General features: G+C 43.1%; 1 protein-coding gene across 5 annotated transcripts in view; it reads right to left on the bottom strand.

The window, feature by feature from the left end:
* Positions 1–22,776, bottom strand: part of LOC112231003 (regulator of G-protein signaling 3) — a 256,295-nt gene that overhangs the window by 21,457 nt on the left and 212,062 nt on the right. For all 5 annotated transcript variants that reach the window (XM_042311668.1, XM_042311670.1, XM_042311669.1 and 2 more), the window contains one exon: positions 3,418–3,488. In XM_042311668.1, the coding sequence (XP_042167602.1) occupies positions 3,418–3,488 (71 nt within the window). The remainder of the gene's footprint in view (positions 1–3,417; positions 3,489–22,776) is intronic.

Genomic DNA, 22,776 nt, shown 5'->3' with positions numbered 1-22,776 from the left:
ACATACACTCAATTAGCATTTGGTAGCATTGCCTTTAAATTGTTTAACTTGAGTCAAATGTTTCAGGTAGACTTCCACAACCTTCCCACAATATGTTGGGTGAATTTTGGCCCATTCCTCCTGACAGAGCTGGTGCAACTGAGTCAGGTTTGTAGGCCTCCTTGCTCCCACACGCTTTTTCAGTTCTGCCCACAAATTTTCTATAGGATTGAGGTCAGGGCTTTGTGATGGCCACTCCAGTACCTTGACTTTGTTGTCCTTAAGCCATTTTTCCACAACCTTGGAAGTGTGCTTGCGGTCATTGTCCATTTGGACTGATCTGACTGATGTCTTAAAATGTTGCTTCAATGTTTCCGCATAATTTTCCTCTCTCATGATGCCATCTATTTTGTGAAGTGCATCAGTCCCTCCTGCAGCAAAGCTCCCCCACAACATGATGCTGCAACACCCGTGTTTCACGGTTGGGATAGTGTTCTTTGGCTTGCAAGCCTCCCCCTTTTTCCTCCAAACATAACAATGGTCATTATGGCCAAACAGTTCTATTTTTGTTTCATCAGACCAGATGACATTTCTCCAAAAAGTACGATCTTTGTCCCCATGTGCAGTTGAAAACCGTAGTCTGGCTTTTTTGTGGCGGTTTTGGAGCAGTGGCTTCATCCTTGCTGAGCGGCCTTTTCAGGTCATGACGATATAGGACTCGTTTTTACTGTGGATATAGATACTTTTGTACCTGCTTCCTCCAGCATCTTCACAAGTTCCTTTGCTGTTGTTCTGGGATTGCAAGTTCCCAGACATTTCTGAGGGGAATGGCCCTAGCCCTCACCCTCCGATCCAACAGGTCCCAGACATGCTCAATGGGATTGAGATCCGGGCTCTTCGCTGGCCATGGCAGAACACTGACATTCCTGTCTTGCAGGATTTCACGCATAGAACGAGCAATATGGCTGATGGCATTGTTATGCTGGATGAGCCTGCAGGAAGGGTACCACATGAGGGAGGAGGATGTCTTCCCTGTAATGCACAGCGTTGAGATTGAATGCAATTACAACAAGCTCAGTCCGATGATGCTGTGACACACTGCCCCAGACCATGACGGACCCTCCACCTCCAAATTGATCCCGCTCCAGAGTACAGGCCTCGGTGTAACGCTCATTCCTTCGTCGATAAACGCGAATCTGACAATCACCCCTGGTGAGACAAAACCGCGACTCGTCAGTAAAAAGCACTTTTTGCCAGTCCTGTCTGGCATGGCGATGTTGTTGCCTGTGATGTCTTGTGAGGACCTGTCTTACAACAGGCCTAAAAACCCTCAGTACAGACTCTCTCAGCCTATTGCGGACAATCTGAGCACTGATGGAGGGATTGTGCATTCCTGGTGTAACTCGGGCAGTTGTTGTTGCCATCCTGTACCTGTCCCGCAGGTGTGATGTTCAGATGTACCGATCCTGTGCAGGTGTTGTTACACGTGGTCTGCCACTGCGAGGACGATCAGCTGTCCGCCCTGTCTCCCTGTAGCGCTGTCTTAAGCATCTCACAGTACGTACATTGCAATTTATTGTCCTGGCCACATCTGCAGTCCTCATGCTTCCTTGCAACATGCCTAAGGCACATTCACGCAGATGAGCAGGGACCCTGGGCATCTTTCTTTTGGTGTTTTTCAAAGTCAGTAGAAAGGCCTCTAAGTTTTCATAACTGTGACCTTAATTGCCTACCGTCTGTAAGCTGTTAGTGTCTTAACGACCGTTCCACAGGTGCATGTTCATTAATTGTTTATTGTTCATTGAACAAGCATGGGAAACAGTGTTTAAACCCTTTACAATGAAGATCTGTGAAGTTATTTGGAATTTAACGAATTATCTTTGAAAGACAGGGTCCTGAAAAATTGATGTTTCTTTTTTGGCTGAGTTTATGTACTGTACATATAGGTAGGGGTAAAGTGACTAGCAGCAGCGCATGTGGTGAGTGTGAAAGTGTATGTGTTTGTGAGTGTGTGGTATCAGTATGCATGTTTGTGTACATGTTATATGTTCTCAACGGCCAGCAGTTTCTTACTGGTGATAAAAACAGATGATAGCTATAAAAAAAATATGTATTACTGAATTATTTAACGGAACAAATTAAACATTAAACAATTCATGGTAACCTCACAAACAATTCATTTATACCTAGTGTTTATTAAAAACAGACATTTATTTGCTGAATTTAAAGGGACAGACAGCAATTAATTGAAGTTCTACATTGTTTCAAATACTATTTTCAAATATATGTGTTAAATGCATTGGAGTGTATTTGACTATGTGTATTTGAGTATTTTCAAATACTTCCCAAATGTATTTCAAAATAAAATACAATCAAATATATCTGAATGCAAATGAGAACGTGTTCTCAGTCAACTTACCTGGTAAAATAACGGATACATTAAAAAAATAAAAAATAATAATACTTCAAATGTATGTGAAAGTAATTGAGATATTTGAAATACTGTAGTATATGAATCCAGGTCTACAACACACACACACACATTTCACAAAACACTAATTTGACACCACACACACACACACACACACACACACACACACACACACACACACACACACACACACACACACACACACACACACACACACACACACACACACTAATTTCACAATATGCACATTTGACACACTCACGCACACACCATCTAACACCTCAGGAAGTGAATGGATATCATCTGCCATTGAGGAAGTTCATTTTCCCTCTCCACTCCATGGAGCAATGCATTCACAATCCCTTCAGACCAGGGATTTCTTTTGGTTAAGACTCCCAATCCGCCAATCTGCTGAATCAGACTCAATAGCCATTCACTGTCTCAATGACCACACACCTCTTAACATACCCTCATAGGCTTATTCAAAACATTAGCATTCAACAGTGGATCTGACACCTGCTTTAACAGTCTATGGTAGAGTGGATGGCACGCCTGGGCTTGTGGCTTGAGCTGTGTCTGATAGCCATGAGGCAATAGCATTAAGGATAATGGCATTAATGTGAGGTGACACTGTACTGTATACAGCAGGGAAATCCACGTATAAGGGAAAAAAAGTGGGTTACACCACACTACTTTGTCTTTGGCTTATAAAGGTTAATAGAACTACAACTATTTCAAAATTGTATTCAGAGTTTAATTCAGGGTCCCCAATTTTTGGGACATTCTCTTATTCAACCATGTTCAGGTATCCTGCTAACGTCAAATAGGGAAACTCCATAAAGCAGCATTATTAATGCTAGTTTGATCAAATATCTGCATTGCTAGAACACATGACATGAGATTTTTCATTGACCACACAAAGACATTCCTCATTTTCAACTACAGAGAAAAGAAGACAGAAAACCAAAGACAGGAAACAGTCAATCAAAGGTTGTTTGGTTACTTACAGGTTCTTGGATTTCTTCTTCTTGGACCCTTCGGGGCCAACTTCACAGCTGCATGGGGATCCGGCACTGAGCTGAAGTGAGAGAAGGGAGAGCACACACTGCATCATCCAGTCTCCTCAGTCACAACACAGATGGATCCCTAGATCCTCACACGGCCCCTAGTCCCTAGAGTCACTAGTCTCTGCTGTGGGTCCCTAGGCTAAAGTATGCAGTGTGTTGGCGGTAGAGTGTAGTCCTGTCCGTAACACACACAGCCTGCCGCCGCTCTGGCTAATCCTCAACAGCATCCCAGTACATACTGCCACCTCCTCCTGGTCTCTCTCTGTGTGTGTGTGTGTGTGTGTGTGTGTGTGTGTGTGTGTGTGTGTGTGTGTGTGTGTGTGTGTGTGTGTGTGTGTGTGTGTGTGTGTGTGTGTGTGTGTGTGTGTGTGTGTGTGTGACACAGCCCTGGCCCCTATTAAGCCTAGGCCTCAGTGTCACATTACACTTCCAAAGACCCTCTATCTCTGATTGGCTGAGAAAGGAAAGAGGGGGAGGAGTGGAGGAGGGCTAGACTTCAGCATGTTAGGGACACACATGTGAGTGTGTAGAAAAATGCCCATTGTGTTGTGAGAACACACTTCGAATCTGAGCAGAAGTCTGGGCACAGATCACCATACACAATATGTGTGTGTGTCTGTGTGTGTGTGTGTGTGTGTGTGTGCGACTGTTATTGCACTGAAACAATAAGTGTTTTTCTTGGCAATGGTCTCCTGGGCAACCATTTCCCGATACATTAGGTACACAGTATAGTTTATATCCTGCCTGAGTCTCAAAGTGACATATGAGAATAACATAACATGGACACGGCCTAAAAAAGCACTTCATTGTGTTATTGTATCAACAGTTGGCAAGGAGTTCACAGACATTAAACATGTGCTGTGTACATAGTTGAGGTCAGTGCCATCTTAAAACATAATCAAAGTCAAACTGAAACTGTAACACCTCCTACCCATATTACTGGAAGTGGACACCTATTCAACAAGTCCCAGTGTGAGGCACACATAATCAGTTGTCTGGCCCACTGTTTCCACCACAGAGTAGATGTTCCCATTGCACTGCTGAAGGTGTGACTGAACGTAGAGCTACTAGGATGCAGACCAAAACAACACACTGAAACAGTAAGCAAACAGCTTCTGTAAATTGGCATCTAAAGATCAACGCTCAGTGCTAAAATGGAAAACGACACAAGGACAAAATATTCTCTGAGCTAATGCATGACTACATACAAATGAGGAACAGCTGTATAATGTACAACAGTCTTAGTGTCAGTGTTACTGTAGCTACAGTATGTGTGTGTAGGTCAATAGCAGCCGCCTGTCTCCTCCAAGCCCCAGAAGCTCAGGACTGACACACACACACACACACACACACACACACACACACACACACACACACACACACACACACACACACACACTACTCATCTACTATAGGGAAACCTGAGAACAGTGCAACTACCAGATCCCCCATTAGGTCAGTAGGGTCAGCAGCAACATCAAAATGAAGTGTCTAATCTTAGCGGGGAAACATGAGAACCCGGGTGCCCCAGACCCCAGGGAGCCATTTGCCAGGCTTTCCCCCAGAAACCAGAGAGGACAAGGGGGGGAGTCACGCCGACCCAGGCCTCCTGCTCTTTACTGTAGGACTAGTTAATCCAGAGGTCACAACTCTTTTTTATTGACCATGGAAACAGGAAAACACGGTCTGCTTTTGCCTACACCTGTCTGTCTGTCTGTCTGTCTGTCTGTCACACACACACACACACACACACACACAATCTGCTATAGCCTTTAGTAGGGAGCCCCAAATTAAGACACACGATGAGGTTCCAGCCATGGGGAGGAAGTCAATGCAAGGCATGGTCCTCATGTTGCAAGCCCCTTCAACCCATAAAGCACTCAATGCCAGGCTCACGTGACGCTTTGAAACAACCCTCCAACTGCCATTAAGATCCATTACGACCAACAGGAACACATTGACTCCCTTCTAATCTATGTCTTAAAGGGAATGTTTATGGGTTCCCTACTACAAACACACATGTAGGTTTTTGTAACATGACCAATGCCGATAATAAGAACAAGGATTTCAGATTTTCCAAACTTCCTGTACTCTGTTGATAAAGACTCATTTTTCACGTAATGTAAGATTGCATCTGGTTACATGATGTAGACCAAGTTCAGGGTGGTCATTTCCACCGTGAAGGCATGTCGTTTCTTATAGGAGGAACATGGCAACATAACCTAGAACTACTTATTGACTGAATTCCTAGACAGAGTGAATACAATAGCATGTTGAAACCTAAGATACTGTACAACCTGTTTTGTATGTACCTAGGTATAACCTTAATACCCACTACATAATAATACTATAAGAAGACATTCTGAGGTTATCTATAAAGTAACCGTGAAAATATAGGTGTTGAGATTCAAATACAGGTAGAACAATTTGAATAAGTGATGAGATAGTGCATGTTATACAATGGGTGGGTCTAATCCTGGATTCTGATTGGTTAAAACCACATTCCAGCCGGTCTCTATTCCACAAGTTACCACCGGCTAAAGCTAGGACATTGAAATGCCTATTTACTCTGTTCCATCTCACTGCACAATCCACTGCCTCATTAGCCCAGCCAGGCAATTTAAAAAATGTATCTCCACATTGATCTCCACATTATCTCACATTTCCTTTAGAGTGGCATTTGGTTTTCACCAGCGGAGATTTGTATAAACCTTGCTGTCTGTCTCTCCGACAGTTGCAACATGGTTTCAATATTGAAATTCGATCTCCAGCTGTCCCATAGTAATTAACGTTTTGGGAGTCGAGACGAAACAGACAGGCAGACAGCTTTTCTCATCAAGTTGAAATCATGAATCAGCTGGCATCATTTTTATGGATATATACAAAGAAATGTCAACAGGTCAAACAAAACAAAATGCATTGTGTTAGCTGTGTTGTTGGCTAGCTCCTCTGAACAACAGTGTCCCGACGAGAGAGCACATTTTCTATGCAAGGCGAAATCATTAACTCACTGTTAAGGATGTCTCCAAATAAAGGTCACTAGAAAACAGCTTCAACAAATGCAAATGCAGCTACTACTCTTATTCTGGCTGCAATGTTTGATGTGACTGTAAGCTAGCTACCAAGCAAGGGATAAGAACATTGTAAGCCAGAATGGCAATGAAACATTTAGAACCAATGACTGGCGTAGGTACAGAACAAAAAGACCCAAAACTGGGTTGTGGCTCTGGGAACCTTAACCAATAGAGCAAAGAACCAACTGGCTTGGGTAGCTACCTTAGATTTGTGTTGGGACTATAACTATTGGAAGGATGAAATAGTGTGAATAAACTCATCAAAATAATGTTTTTTATGAAAATAGGTAAATATTTTTTTGAATGTGTTGGTAACCTGTTGTATAAAAGTGATAATGCCCTCGAAGTCGGTGTTTGGAGGATCTATTGGAACGGTTTGCCGGCCATCGACTTCATCTCGGGAAGCATCAAACAAGGTTCTAAAGACTGTTGACATCTAGTGGAAGCCTTAGGAAGTGCAATTTGACCCCATAGACACTGTACATTCGATAGGGAATGAGTTGAAAAACTACAAACCTCAGATTTCCCACTTCCTGGGTAGATTTTTTCTTAGGTCTTTGCCTGCCATAAGAGTTCTGTTATACTCACAGACATCATTCAAACAGTTTTAGAAACTTTAGAGTGTTTTCTATCCAAATCTATTAATATGCATGTATTAGCAACTGGGCCTGAGTGGCAAACAGTTTACTCTGGGCACCTTATTCATCCAAGCTACTCAATACTGCCCCCAGCCAAAATAAGTTTTAAGGAGAAGTATATCTTTAATTCTGTGCATAACACTTGTATCTTTTATCAAAGTTTATGATGAGTATTTCTGTAAATTGATGTGGCTCTCTGCAAATTCGCCGGATGTTATCGAGTTACAACATTACTGAACATAACTCGCCAATGTAAACTGAGATTTTTGTAAACTGAGATTTTATCGAACAAAACATACAGTGCCTTGCGAAAGTATTCGGTCCCCTTGAACTTTGCGACCTTTTGCCACATTTCAGGCTTCAAACATAAAGATATAAAACTGTATTTTTTTGTGAAGAATCAACAACAAGTGGGACACAATCATGAAGTGGAACGACATTTATTGGATATTTCAAACTTTTTTAACAAATCAAAAACTGAAAAATTGGGCGTGCAAAATTATTCAGCCCCTTTACTTTCAGTGCAGCAAACTCTCTCCAGAAGTTCAGTGAGGATCTCTGAATGATCCAATGTTGACCTAAATGACTAATGATGATAAATACAATCCACCTGTGTGTAATCACGTCTCCGTATAAATGCACCTGCACTGTGATAGTCTCAGAAGTCCGTTAAAAGCGCAGAGAGCATCATGAAGAACAAGGAACACACCAGGCAGGTCCGAGATACTGTTGTGAAGAAGTTTAAAGCCGGATTTGGATACAAAAAGATTTCCCAAGCTTTAAACATCCCAAGGAGCACTGTGCAAGCGATAATATTGAAATGGAAGGAGTATCAGACCTAGATCAAATCTACCAAGACCTGGCCGTCCCTCTAAACTTTCAGCTCATACAAGGAGAAGATGCAGAGATGCAGCCAAGAGGCCCATGATCACTCTGGATGAACTGCAGAGATCTACAGCTGAGGTGGGAGACTCTGTCCATAGGACAACAATCAGTCGTATATTGCACAAATCTGGCCTTTATGGAAGAGTGGCAAGAAGAAAGCCATTTCTTAAAGATATCCATAAAAAGTGTTGTTTAAAGTTTGCCACAAGCCACCTGGGAGACACACCAAACATGTGGAAGAAGGTGCTCTGGTCAGATGAAACCAAAATTGAACTTTTTGGCAACAATGCAAAACGTTATGTTTGGTGTAAAAGCAACACAGCTCATCACCCTGAACACACCATCCCCACTGTCAAACATGGTGGTGGCAGCATCATGGTTTGGGCCTGCTTTTCTTCAGCAGGGACAGGTAAGATGGTTAAAATTGATGGGAAGATGGATGGAGCCAAATACAGGACCATTCTGGAAGAAAACCTGATGGAGTCTGCAAAAGACCTGAGACTGGGACGGAGATTTGTCTTCCAACAAGACAATGATCCAAAACATAAAGCAAAATCTACAATGGAATGGTTCAAAAATAAACATATCCAGGTGTTAGAATTCAAAGTCAAAGTCCAGACCTGAATCCAATTGAGAATCTGTGGAAAGAACTGAAAACTGCTGAAAACTGCTGTTCACAAATGCTCTCCATCCAACCTCACTGAGCACGAGCTGTTTTGCAAGGAGGAATGGGAAAAAATTTCAGTCTCTCGATGTGCAAAACTGATAGAGACATACCCCAAGCGACTTACAGCTGTAATCGCAGCAAAAGGTGGCGCTACAAAGTATTAACTTAAGGGGGCTGAATAATTTTGCACGCCTAATTTTTCAGTTTTTGATTTGTTAAAAAAGTTTGAAATATCCAATAAATGTCGTTCCACTTCATGATTGTGTCCCACTTGTTGTTGATTCTTCACAAAAAATACAGTTTTATATCTTTATGTTTGAAGCCTGAAATGTGGCAAAAGGTCGCAAAGTTCAAGGGGGCCGAATACTTTTGCAAGGCACTGTACATGTATTGTGTAACATGAAGTCCTATGAGCGCCATCTGATGAAGATCATCAAAGGTTAGTGATTTATTTTATCTCTACTTCTGCTTTTTGTGACTCCTCTCTTTGGCTGGAAAATGTCTGTATGTTTTTTTGTGACTAGGCTCTGACCTAGCATAATCATATGGTGTGCTTTTGCAGTAAAGCCTTTTTGAAATCGGACACGATTGGTAGATTAACAAGAAGTTAAGCTTTAATTTGGTGTATTGCATTTGTGAATGCAAGAAAGTAAAATATCTCCAAAAAATATTGTTGAGGGGTTCCGCTAGCTTTTAAATACCTGTGAAGCAATAATCTGTACACTACCTCCACATACTACAGCGGAGCTGCATGGTTCCCTGACAATCCGTGTTCCAGCTCCTCACACAGTGGGATAGCCATTTCCTCAGACCAGAGGAACAACAAAAGGGTTAGATCCAGGCTACAGTGCATTCGGGAAGTATTCAGACCCCTTGACTTTTTAAAACATTTTGTTATGTTACAGACCTGTTCTAAAATGGATTTATATATTTTTTCATTACCAAAAAATAAAATTCTCATCAGCCTACATACAATACCCCATAATGACAAAGCACATTTTTTTTAGCAAATGTATAAAAAAAAGAAAAAATAATTACCTTATTTACGTAAGTATTCAGACCCTTTGCTATGAGACTCAAAATTGAGCTCTGGTGCATCATGTGTCCATTGATCATCCTTAAATGTTTCTTCAACTTGATTGGTAAATTCAATTGATTGGACATGATTTTGAAAAGCACACACCTGTCAATATAAGGTCCCACAGTTGACAGTGCATGTCAGAACAAAAACCAAGCCATGAGGTCAAAGGAATTGTCCATAGCTCCGAGACAGGATTTTGGGGAAGGACAGATTTGGGGAAGGGTACCAAACAAGTTCTGCAGCATTGTGGGTCCCCATGAACACAGAGGTCTCCATCATTCTTAAATGGAAGATGTTTGGAACCACCAAGACTCTTCCTAGAGCTGGCCACCCGACAGAACTGAGCAATCGGGGGAGAAGGGCCTTGGTCAGGGAGGTGACCAAGAACCCGACTGTTACTCTGACAGGGCTCCAGAGTTCCTCTGAGGAAATGGGAGAACCTTCCAGAATGGCAACCATCTCCGCAGCACTCCACCAATCAGGCCTTTATGGTAGAGTGGCTAGATGGAAGCAGCCCGCTTGGTGTTTACCAAAAAGCCACCCTTACGGTGAAGCATGGTGGTGGCAGCATCATGCTGTGGGGATGTTTTTCAGCAGCAGAGACTGGGAGACTAGTCAGGATCGAGGGAAAGATGAATGGAACAAAGTGCAGAAAGATCCTTGATCAAAACCTGCTCCGGAGCACTCATGATAACAGACTGGGGCGAAGGTTCACCTTCCAACAGGACAACGACCCAAGGCACACAGCCAAGACAACGCAGCGGTGGCTTCGGGACAAGTCTCTGAATGTCCTTGAGTGGCCCAGCCAGAGCCCGGACTTGAACCCGATCTCTGGAGAGACCTGAAAATAGTTGTGCAGAGACGCTCCCCATCCAACCTGACAGAGCTTGAGAGGATCTGCAGAGAAGAATGGGAGAAACTCTCCAAATACAGGTGTGCCAAGCTTGTAGTGCCATACCCAGGCACACCTGTATTTGGAGAGTTTCTCCCAAAGGTGCTTCAACAAATACTGAGTAAAGGGTCTGAAAACGTATATATATGTGATATTTCCGTCTTTTATTTTTAAAACATTTGCAAACATTTCTAAAAACCTGTTTTTGCTTTGTCATTATAGGGTATTGTTTGTAGATTTAAATGAACATAATTCATTTTAGAAGGCTGTAATTTAGCTGTAATTTAACAAAATGTAGAAATATCAAGGTGTCTGAATACTTTCCGAATGCATTGTATATATAGCCCTGCGCCCCAATGGCTATATAGCAGTGGTCCACAGCAGGAACACTCTCTCACATGCTCCACTGAGGAGAGACACAAGTGGGCCTGCCAATGTACACTCCCAGGCCAAGGGGCTCAGAGCGGAGGAGGGATGATGGTGTGGGGTGATGGGGGGTTGATCGATCGATCACACACACACACACACACACACACACACACACACACACACACACACACACACACACACACACACACACACACACACACACACACACAACACACACACACACACACACACACACACACACACACACACACACACACACACACACACACACACACACACCTAATCTATTTATCCACGATGTGACATGGCACTCAGTGAGGGTTGTTGTGGTTCACAACATCAGCTGGCAGTCACACCACTGGCCTGCTGTTCCCTGATAACAGAGAGCTGGGATATGGCATGAGTATAAAGAGAACACACACATTCACTCACTCACATACTCAAATAAACACTACACAGGTACATATTCACACATACAGCACATACAAACACTACCACAGAAATACACATTAAGAACACCTGATTTTTCCATGACATAGACTGACCAGGTGAATCCAGGTGATGTCACTTGTTAAATCCACTTCAATCAGTGTAGATGAAGGGGAAGAGACAGGTTAAAGAAGGATTTCCAAGTCTTGAGACAATTAACACATGAATTGTGTATGTGTGCCATTCAGAGGGTGAATGGGCAAAACAAGGTGCCAGGCGCACCGGTTTAAAACGGTAACACTGCTGGGCTTTTCACGCTCAACAGTTTCCCGTGTGTATCAAGAATGGTCCACTACTCAAAGGACATCTAACTGTGTGAAGCATTGGAATCAACGTGGGCCAGCATCTCTGTGAAATGCTTTCGACACGTTGTAGACTCCATGCCCCGGTGAATTGAAGCTGTGCAACTCAATATTAGGAAGGTGTTCTTAATATGTTGTACTCTCAGTGTATAGTGCACACAAACAAAAAACACACTCAAACATTCTGTAAAACCACCCCCAAAAAACAACTTAATTCACACATACACTAACCACTGCTGCTAAAAAAACTGCAATCAATTCAAACTCCAAAACAGCCTAGAGTAAAGCCCTCAAGGTGAAGGGTTGGCCCCCAGTCTGTTAGTCCTTGTATACACAATCTCCGTTCAGCAGTTCACTCCTGCTGCCCTGGCCTTAATCATGCATCCCCTCTCTCTCCTCCACCAAAAAACAACTTGACTATTAACCTTTGGACAATGTCTTTTCCTTCTTTCCTTCAGGCCTGCTTTCTTTCTTTCCCTCGTTCCATCAGAGCAGGTCTGTGTGATCCCTTTAGACCCCGTTTCCTGACTAGGTGTAGTCTGGTGGGGAGAGGGGGGACCGAGGAGGAGAGGAGAATGGGGGGAACAGGGTGGGACAAAAAGCATAGTACAAGGCTGTGTTCTCTCCTGGGGGCATGGAAACAACAATGGGTCTTGGTGAAGAATGGACAAAAAAGTGGGGAAAAAAGAAAAACAGGCCTAATGGAGGACAAGAGGTTTTCCGGGACGGAGGTTAAACATAAAGCTATCCTCGATGAGTGAAAATTCTCAAATGCAACCCAATATCAAAGTTTGAGTCCATTGTTGGATGAGACAGGAGTAAGTTGAAGCGTAAGTTCGTTACAACATAAAGGCAAGTTTCAACTTTCCTTTCAACATGGCTGACTTTCGGACTTGTTCCTTTGTTTAATGCTTTGTTTAGTGCTTTGACATCACTGGCTTGATAGCACATTCCTGGCGTACATTGTTCAATTGTAATTTCTCTAATATCGTTAATGACATAATGTTTAAGTGTCCAGGGTTAGTGCTCTGTCCTTGTGCCTGGCGCCGCTTCCTAGAACAACATTCTAAAAAAGAGTTGGTTCAGACAGAGCTGTATGTAACTGTTACAGGGTGAATGTTTCCTATTGTGTTCCGTGTGTAACTGTAGATTTTATCCTCCTAAGACATTCCATTGTTAGTCAGAAAGCCCCTTCAGATGTGACTCCAACACCCACTGGAGAAGAAGAGGACAGGGCAAGAAAAATTTAGATATTGTCAGTGTCTCACGGGCACACAAATTGATACAAACACACACACGCACACACGTTGATACACAAACGCACACACACACATACACATTCAGAAAAGTCCAATACAGTCTCACACAATCAACCAGTGTGTGTGTGTCTTTGATGATGAACTCAATGAACCACTGACAGGAAACACAACAACAAGCCACTCCTCACTCTAAGTGAAGAAAAAATCAATAGGATGCTATCATGCACAATAAGTACAGCCCCATACCCTTTGTTTGTGTGTGTGTGTGCATGCCTGCTTGTGTGTGTGTGTGTGCGTGTGTGTGCATGTATGTGTGTATGCCTGTTTGTGTGTGTGTGTGTGTGCATGCCTGCTTGTGTGTGTGTGTGTATGTGTGTGTGTGCATGCCTGCTGTGTGTTTGTGTATGGGGGTGTGTGCGTGTATTATTTTTAATCTGACCCCCCTCAGTCTCATCCTGCTGTTATTCAGCACTCTTTTAAATTGTATTTATTTAACCTTTATTTAACCAGGTAGGCCAGTTGAGAACAAGTTCTCATTTACAACTGCTACCTGGCCAAGATAAAGCAAAGCAGTGTGACACAAAAAACAACACAGAGTTACACATGGAATAAACAAACATACAGTCAATAGCAAATTAGGAAAACATCTATATACATTGTGTGCAAATGAGGTAAGATTAGGGAGGTAACAAAATAAATAGGCCATAGTGGCGAAGTAATTACAATCCAGCAATTAAACACTGGAGTGATAGATGTGCAGAAGATGAATGTGCAAGTAGAGATACTGGGGTGCAAAGGACAATAAATAAATAAATAACAATATGGGGATGAGGTAGTTGGATGGGATATTTACAGATGGGCTATGTACAGGTGCAGTGATCTGTGAGCTGTTCTGACAGCTGATGCTTAAAGTTAGTGAGGGAGATATGAGTCTCCAGCTTCAGGGATTTTTGCAATTCGCTCCAGTCATTGGCAGCAGAGAACTGGAAGGAAAGGCGGCCAAAGAAGGAATAGGCTTTGGGGGTGACCAGTGAAATATACCTGCTGGAGCACTTGCTATGGGTGAGTGCTGCTATGGTGACCAGTGAGCTGAGATAAGGCGGGGCTTTACCTAGCAAAGACTTGTAGATGACCTGGAGCCAGTGGGTTTGGCAACGAATATGAAGCGAGGGCCAGCCAACGAGAGCATACAGGTCGCAGTGGTGGGTAGTATATGGGGCTTTGGTGACAAAACGGATGGCACTGGGATAGACTGCATCCAATTTGCTGAGTAGAGTGTTGGAGGCTATATTATAAATTATATTGCCAAAGTCAAGGATCGGTAGGATAGTCAGTTTTACGAGAGTAAGTTTCACAGCATGAGTGAAGGATGTTTTGTTGCGAAATAGGAAGCCGATTCTAGATTTAATTTTGGATTGGAGACGCTTAATGTGAGTCTGGAAGGAGAGTTTACAGTTTAACCAGAGACTTAAGTATTTGTAATTGTTCACAAATTCTAAGTCAGAACCGTCCAGAGTAGTGATGCTGGACGGGCGGGCAGGTGTGGGCAGCGATCGGTTGAAGAGCATGCATTTAGTTTTAATTGCATTTAAGAGCAGTTGGAGGCTACGGAAGGAGAGTTGTATGGCACTGAAGATCGACTGGAGGTTAGTGTCCAAAGAAGGGCCAGAAGTATAGGGAATAGTGTCATCTGCGTAGAGGTGGATCAGAGAAACACCAGCAGCAAGAGCGACATCATTGATGTATACAGAGAAAAGAGTCGGCCCGAGAATTGAACCCTGTGGCACCCCCATAGAGACTGCCAGAGGTCCGGACAACAGGCCCTCTGATTTGACACACTGAACTCTGTCTGAGGAGTAGTTGGTGAACCAGGCGAGGCAGTCATTTGAGAAACCAAGGCTGTTGAGTATGTCGATAAGAATGTGGTGATTGACAGAGTCGAAAGCCTTGGCCAGGTCGATGAATACAGCTGCACAGTATTGTCTTTTATCGATGGCAGTTATGATATCGTTTAGGACCTTAATCGTGGATGAGGTGCACTCATGACCAGCTCAGAAACCAGATTGCATAGCGTAGAAGGTACGGTGGGATTCGAAATGGTCGGTGATCTGTTTGTTAACTTGGCTTTTGAAGACCTTAGAAATGCAGGGTAGGATAGATATAGCTCTGTAGCAGTTTGGGTCAAGAGTGTCTCCCCCTTTGAAGAGTGGGATGCAGGAGATGGCTTCTTCCTGTCTGAGTAAGAACTTCCTGTGGTGTATAGGATGTTGTGAAACAATGTGGCTCGCTTCGCATAGACCAACCAGGCTTCCTTAGACTCCAAAAAGCCACGCGAGTCATCTGCCCCAACATCTGCCCCAACAACATCCAGTCCCCAAGTCTTAGCTGCATCACACCCTTTTCAGTAAGGAATAAATTCCTGAAGGATTCTTAAAGGAAAAACATTTTTGATGGCGATGCTTCCATCTGACTATTATCAGCTATAGGAATTCTTCTCCATTCCCAGACTGTCAAAGGTAGCAGTGAGACCTTCATTACAGCCAGTGCAGCTATGATGAGAAATGCCTTTGACAGTGAAGTGAGAGGGAAAAGAGAGGGAAGGGGGAGACACGGGAGATGGAAGGGGAGACCTGAAGACCTGACCCCAAACCTAATCTCTGTTAACCGGAGGGGAATCTCAGAGGGTGAAGTTCAGCTGTCAGTGAAACAAAGGGCAGTTTGTGAAAAGCTGTACCAGGAAAAGAGGGAAGAGGGGGGCAGGGGAGGAGTGGTGTTAACAGCATTCCGTTAGAGGAGGGAGGAGGGAGATAGAGAGAGAGAGCAGCTGGGGAATGATGCAGGTCAGACAAGCGCCCATACCTGGGTCACGGCGGGTCATCCTCCACCTCTCAGCAGAGGTAAACAACACCCAGATCCTGTTCTCTGGAGGCTGTGTGCGAGTTAGATCCCTACCCAATATATCACAACACCTAGCTCTTCATGAGATAACACTGGGACTATTTTGAAATGAGTTTCCCCATAAGGTAACAAAGTGCATGTACACATGATTTACTCTATCTATTCTACATGATATATCACAGACGAGCTGAACACCACCGAGCACGTCACACAACAACACTATTGCTTTATAGCAGGCTTATAGGTTACATATTATAATCACGTATTGTAGTTGTATTTCCTACACATTATATAATAGTAATGCATTTTAATCAGAGTATTTCTTCATTTACATAATATCAAAGCTTTTATATGTTTCAAATACAGCATTATCTTTGATCTTCATAGAAGAAACAAACTAAGCAGAGTAGCACTGAGCCCAAGTGAAAGGTATCTTATCTGAGCAGTAAATTGCTGTCTTTATCATCAGCACACAGACGTTACTCTGTCTACTTTGCTGTCTAAGCCAGAGTAGTTACCACTACAATGGCAAGAAAGAAGAATAGTCACGTTGGTAACAAAGATTCAGGAGACAGGCACAGGAATGTGTAATAGGGTTTTTTATTCAGCCCAGATTACGGCGCGCCGTGTAAAGGCACAGGGACGAAGACCAAACAAACACGAAACAAAAACAAAAGAGCGAGGAGTACATTGGATAAATAACACAAGCGCACGATAATTATCACACGGGACGAGACCCGTAATCATCTGCGCAATCCACAAGGGCACGACGGCCCAAAACACACAGCACAGGTACTCCCACGCACCAACAGACATTGTAATAATAATCGACAGCACCGTGGTGAACAAAGGGAACATATATACAAATACAATCAGTGGGAATAGGGGCCAGGTGTGCGCAATTAAAGTTCCAGGGGAATCCGTGACAGACTGGCAGAGAATAGGCAGAACAGTCTAAATTCCCAGGCTAGAGCATGCCCTCAACTCAACTCCAACCAAAAGTTAGTTTGTTACTATATTCATTGAGTACTGTGAAGCAAGTGCAGATACCAAAGTGAAAAATGCAAGCTGCTGGAAGTCAAATACCGACTATATCAAAGTGCTGCGGCCTAAGTGACCTTTAATGAAGACCAATCCAAGACAAATGCAGACACAAACATCATCTTCAGCAACGATTTGGCTTCAAAGTTTGTTCTGGCTTGCTGTGTAAAATACCTCATCAGACGCTACAGTGCCATGAGAAGCTAAACGCATCTGGATGATAACCAGAAATCCCTGAAGTCAGTATTTAGAATGTTTCTTCAAGCTGGTGAAATATAACAGTGACAACCGTCCTCACACTGCTGTGTTCAGTGTTTGGCTGCTTCTCCAATCCTTCTAAAATCTTGTCCTATGATGATCCTTATTTAAACATTGGTATTCCTGAAATTAGATTTCTAAAATAAAATAAGGGCTGAATAATGTGCTTATTTTTGAGTCTGGGTAAGTGACTTGACGTGAACCAGTAACATACGGTGAGTGAACCGTTTCATAACATTATCCTTCCCTAGAACAAACAGTGTTGTCACCATTGGCCTCCATGCTAAATATGGAGACACGGACGCAGGTAAATTATGGTCATATTATGTTCCCGATGAGTTATGAAACTGGGACGACGTAATGTACTCCATGAGGTAGTTAGAGTCATGAACGTGGACAGGCCAGGTAAGTGGTAAAAGGATAGAGAAGGGATCAAAAGAGATGACATGGAGAATATGACATGGATGTTGTACTGTGCAGTATACAGATTACTACTTGTCAATGTTTGGCCATCAATACAATGACTGCACTTTCTGTTGTTGTTCAAGGTGCTGTAGGACATGCTCCAAATGGCACTCTATTCCATATATAGTCCTATAGAGCCATATGGGTTCTGGTCAAAAGTAGTGCACCAAATAGGGAATAGGGTGCTACAGTATTTGGGACGTAGCTGTGTTCTCTCTGTGGGATCAGTGTGCTACACACAGAGGAGGATGAAGACCCCTCAACTGGCTGTCTAACACACCCCAAACACCACACCAGGAGTCAGGGTGACATAGGGATGGAATTAGCTGACATCCCCTCAGGAAGGGAAAAGGGTTACAGAACAGGCACTAATGAAGGAGATGATGAAGGGAGAGAGAGAACGAGCGACACTGTGGGCAGTGGAGGGGGGGACAGAGGTATGAGAGAGAGAGAGAGCGAGAGAGAGAGAGAGAGAGAGAGAGAGATTGACAATGACAGAGAGAGAGAGAGGGATAGGGAGAAAAAGAGGAAGGGAGAGAGAGCGATGACCGTTTGAGAAAATAAGGGATGGAGCAATGAACCATTATCACCTTTCACCTCAGCCCCAACTAACCTTACAACTTTGGGTAAAACGTGAAACTTGAAACTAGACTGCATGGAAGTGTGTCGAGTGTGCCTGAGTTAGTGTGTGTTTATCAACAAGTAAACGGCTTGTTCACTGACACAGCGAGTGTGTCCCATCCCCCTCTTCACAATACTTGCCAAAGCACTGCTATGGCAACCGGTGCCATTAATGCACCCAAAAGGCAGTATGAACCTACACACACACACACACACACACACACTCACACTGCATGAAGAGTGAAGAAAGGGGCCTGCTGGATTTTCTCCTCACAGCAGCCAGACGTCAAGGGATACTGTGTTGTGGACATTTTGTTGTGGTCACCACACACACTCGTATGCCAACCTACGCCTGTGTACTACACACTTTGAGGGAAGTGAGGTAAATAGTGACAAGAGGTTTGTCGGGAAGAGAGGAGCTGGACAGAGAAGCAACATCCCTCCCTCACTTGGCAATGGCAGTCCTGCCAACATTTCAATTCTTATCTGAACTTTGAGCCTGGGTTACTGTTAAGTTGAGTACATTATTGTTAAGTTGAGTACATTAGAGCTTTCGAAAAAGCTCTATGCACATAAAACATGATTGGGATGATGTCTGAGTGCACTGTCCATCTCTCCCTGCCAGTCTCTCTGCTCTCAAGCCCTTTACAAGGCCTTAGAAGCAAATCCCCACACACCAATGTTCCTCTACACTGTTCCTGAATCAGTGCCAAGCGAGATTTTGCTCTAAATTGGTGAAGATACACTGTTCCCACAGCCCATTCCCACTGTCTCACAATGCAGCTGCTAAGACCACAGCCTGCCAAAGCAGTGGAGAAATCCAGCCAGGTCACCCGTGAAACAAGTTAGTAACACGGCCAGCCATGTCTGGGGACATCGGGAGATGACGTGGAAACTGGCCACTAAGGGACAATAACAAGCGCTGTTACCTTCAAGTTGGTTTCAGTTTTGCTGGCTTGTTGTGGACGGGGATGGCGGATAGGCATAAGCATCTGCCTCTGGTGCAAAACATTGCATGTTTGAATCCAGCAATAAAAATAACAAACAGATATGTGATGAGTGTGTCCCAAACCTTAACCATTTGGAGTTAATGCCTCGTCGTTAAGATATCGGAGTTACTGCCTAAACTTAACCCTAACCATAACAATTCTGAGTTAATGCCTAAACTTAACCCTAACCATAGCAATTCTGAGTTAATGCCTAAACTTAACCTTGAACACTTTCTAAATTTGACGTTTGGAACAACTTTGAATTTGAAATTTGAGAAACACGAACGTCTAATTCTGTTTGTGAGACTGTGAGAGCTTGTTGGAGGAATCAGTCACATAATCAGTGCCACAAAAACAAACAATAGGATTCTCTTCATTAGCTGGCGATAACCAAGCCACTGTGGCAAGGATTTAAGAATACATGTCAGAATACAAGTCCCCTGTATAGGTCTGTAGGACCCGAGGGGCTGAAGGACTGAGCTCTGGTAGAGGCCTATAGAGAGAGAGAGGGCGCTAACGCAGGGGTGACCTTGATGTTGAGGTCTAGAGGGTTGGTTAGTGGGATGTGTACTGGTCCACACGGTAGAACCGCCACCTGGTGAGGGTTGGAGTTGGGAACCTTTGGACAGACCACCTGGCTTCATTCTGCAGACTAATGGGCATAGGCATTCAGAATGGCGGTTTACAATGGATACTTCCCAAGGTAATAGGGTGCCATTTGGGACGAAATCCATAACCTGGTAGCCTAATACTGATTCCCAAGTTGACCTTCAGCTCCAAGGTACTAGATCTTAAAGGATTATATTATAGGACAGGCACATTTGAAGTCAGAAGTCTACATACATTTAGGTTGGAGTCATTAAAACGAGTTGTTCAACCACTCCACAAATGTCTACTTAGTGCATGACACAAGTAATTTTTCCAACAATTGTTTACAGACAGATTATTTCACTTATAATTCACTGTATCACAATTCCAGTGGGTCAGAAGTTTACATACACTAAGTTGACCAGCTTGGAAAATTCCAGAAAATTATGTAATGGCATTAGAAGCTTCTGATAGGCTAATTGACATCATTTGAGTCAATTTCAGGTGTACCTGTGAATGTATTTCAAGGCCTACCTTCAAACTCAGTGCCTCTTTGCTTGACATCATGGGAAAATCAAAAGAAATCAGCCAAGACCTCAGGAAAAAAATGGTAGACCTCCACAAGTTTGGTTCATCCTGTAGGTACCACATTCATCTGTACAAACAACAAAATGTTGTGGGCATAAAAATGAAAAAGTGTGTGCGAGCAAGGAGGCCTACAAATCTGACTCAGTTACACCAGCTCTGTCAGGAAGAATGGGCCCAAATTCACCCACAAATTTATTGTGGGAAGCTTGTGGAAGTCTACCCGAAACGTTTGACCCAAGTTAAACAATTTAAAAGCAATGCTACCAAATGCTAATTGAGTATGTAAACTTCTGACCCACTGGAAATGTGATGAAAGAAATAAAAGCTGAAATAAATCATTCTCTCTACTATTATTCTGACATTTCACATTCTTAATCGAAAGCGGTGATCCTAACTGACATAAGACAGGGAATTTGAATTAGGATTAAATGTCAGGAATAGTGAAAAACTGAGTTTAAATGTATTTGCCTAATGTGTATGTAACCTTCCGACTTCAACTGTATATCCCCTCCGTAGTGGTTCCTCTCAAGGTTTCTTCCTTCCAGGGAGTAATTACCTTGCAACTATGTTACGTTTTGCTCTTTGGGGGTTTAGGGGGGGGTAATCAAAGTAATGATAAAGTCTAGTGTACACGTGTACAGTACTTGCCACTGGAAGATCTTGGATCACATTTCTAAATACAGTGCATTCGGAAAGTATTCAGACCCCTTGACTTTATCCACATTTTGTAACGTTACTGCCTTATTTCTAAATGTTAAATACAAATGAATCAATCTACACACAATACCCCACAAGGACAGAGAGAGAACAGGTTTTTAGAAATGTTTTCACATTTATTAAAAATTTAAAAAATGAAAAAACGATTTACATAAGTATTCAGACCCTTAGCTATGAAACTCAAAATTTAACTCAGGTGCATCCTGTTTCCATTGATCATCCTTGAGATATTTTTACAACTTGATAAGAGTCCACCTGTGGTAAATTCAATTGATTGGACATGATTTGAAAATACACACACCTGTCGACATGAGGACCAACAGTTGACAGTGCACGTCAGAGCAAAAACCAAGAATTGTCTGTAGAGCTCCGAGACAGGATTTGGTCACAGATCTAGGGAAGGGTACCAAAACAGTTCTGCAGCGTTGAAGGTCCTCAAGAATACAATGGCCTCCATCCTTCTTAAATGGAAGAAGTTTGGAACCACCAACACTCTTCCTAGAGCTGGTCGCCTGGCCAAACTGAGTAATCAGGGGAGAAGGGCCTTGGTCAGGGAGGTGATGAAGAACCCGATGGTCACTCTGACAGAGCTCCAGAGTTCCTCTGTGGAGATGGGAGAACCTCAAATACAGGTGTGCCAAGCTTGTAGTGTCATACCCAAGAAGACTTGAGGAAGTAATCGCTGCCAGAAGTGCTTCAACAAAGTACTGACTAAAGGATCTGAATACTTATGTACGTAAGTATGACATTTTCATTTAACACTTAGAATAAATTAGCAAAAACGTCTAAAAATGTAAGTTCTGGCTGGTATCATGTTAACTTAATATAAGTTCTGGCTGGTATCATGTTAACTGTCATTATGGGGTATTGTGCGTAGATTGATGAGGGGGGGGCGATTTAATTAATTTTAGAATAAGGCTGTAATGTAACAAAATGTGGAAAATACTGAATACTTTCCAGATGCACTGTATGTAGTGCCTACAGAATGTATCTAAATTGCTCATGTAAATCTAAGCATTCAGAATAGTAATTAATATAATGGTAATATTAATGATTAAGGCTGTGAATAAATGTCTCCTTAAGAGTTTGAATAGTTTATTTGACATTGAGCTGTTCAACAAAGGGAGTCTCCGATTAGATTAGAGAACAGACAGCTGGCTGGGTGGAGGCCAACACTGTACTGGCTTTAGCTGGTGACCTGTCATTCCTCACATATCCCTCCCTCTCTCCTCTCCACTTGATTCTCTCCCTCTCTCCTCTCCACTTGATTCTCTCCCTCTCCCCTCTCCACTTGATTCTCCCTCTCTCTCTCTCTCCACTTGATTCTCCCTCTTTCCTCTCCACTTGATTCTCTCCCTCTCCCCTCTCCACTCGATTCTCCCCCTCTCTCTCTCTCTCTCTCCACTTGATTCTCCCTCTCTCCCTGTCCACTTGATTCTCTCCCTCTCCCCTCTCCA

Source organism: Oncorhynchus tshawytscha, linkage group LG33, assembly GCF_018296145.1.
Source record: "Oncorhynchus tshawytscha isolate Ot180627B linkage group LG33, Otsh_v2.0, whole genome shotgun sequence".
In the NCBI taxonomy this organism is placed as follows: Eukaryota; Metazoa; Chordata; class Actinopteri; order Salmoniformes; family Salmonidae; genus Oncorhynchus; species Oncorhynchus tshawytscha.
The sequence above is the reverse complement of the archived record's forward strand: the minus strand, read 5'-3'. Positions and strand labels throughout refer to the sequence as shown.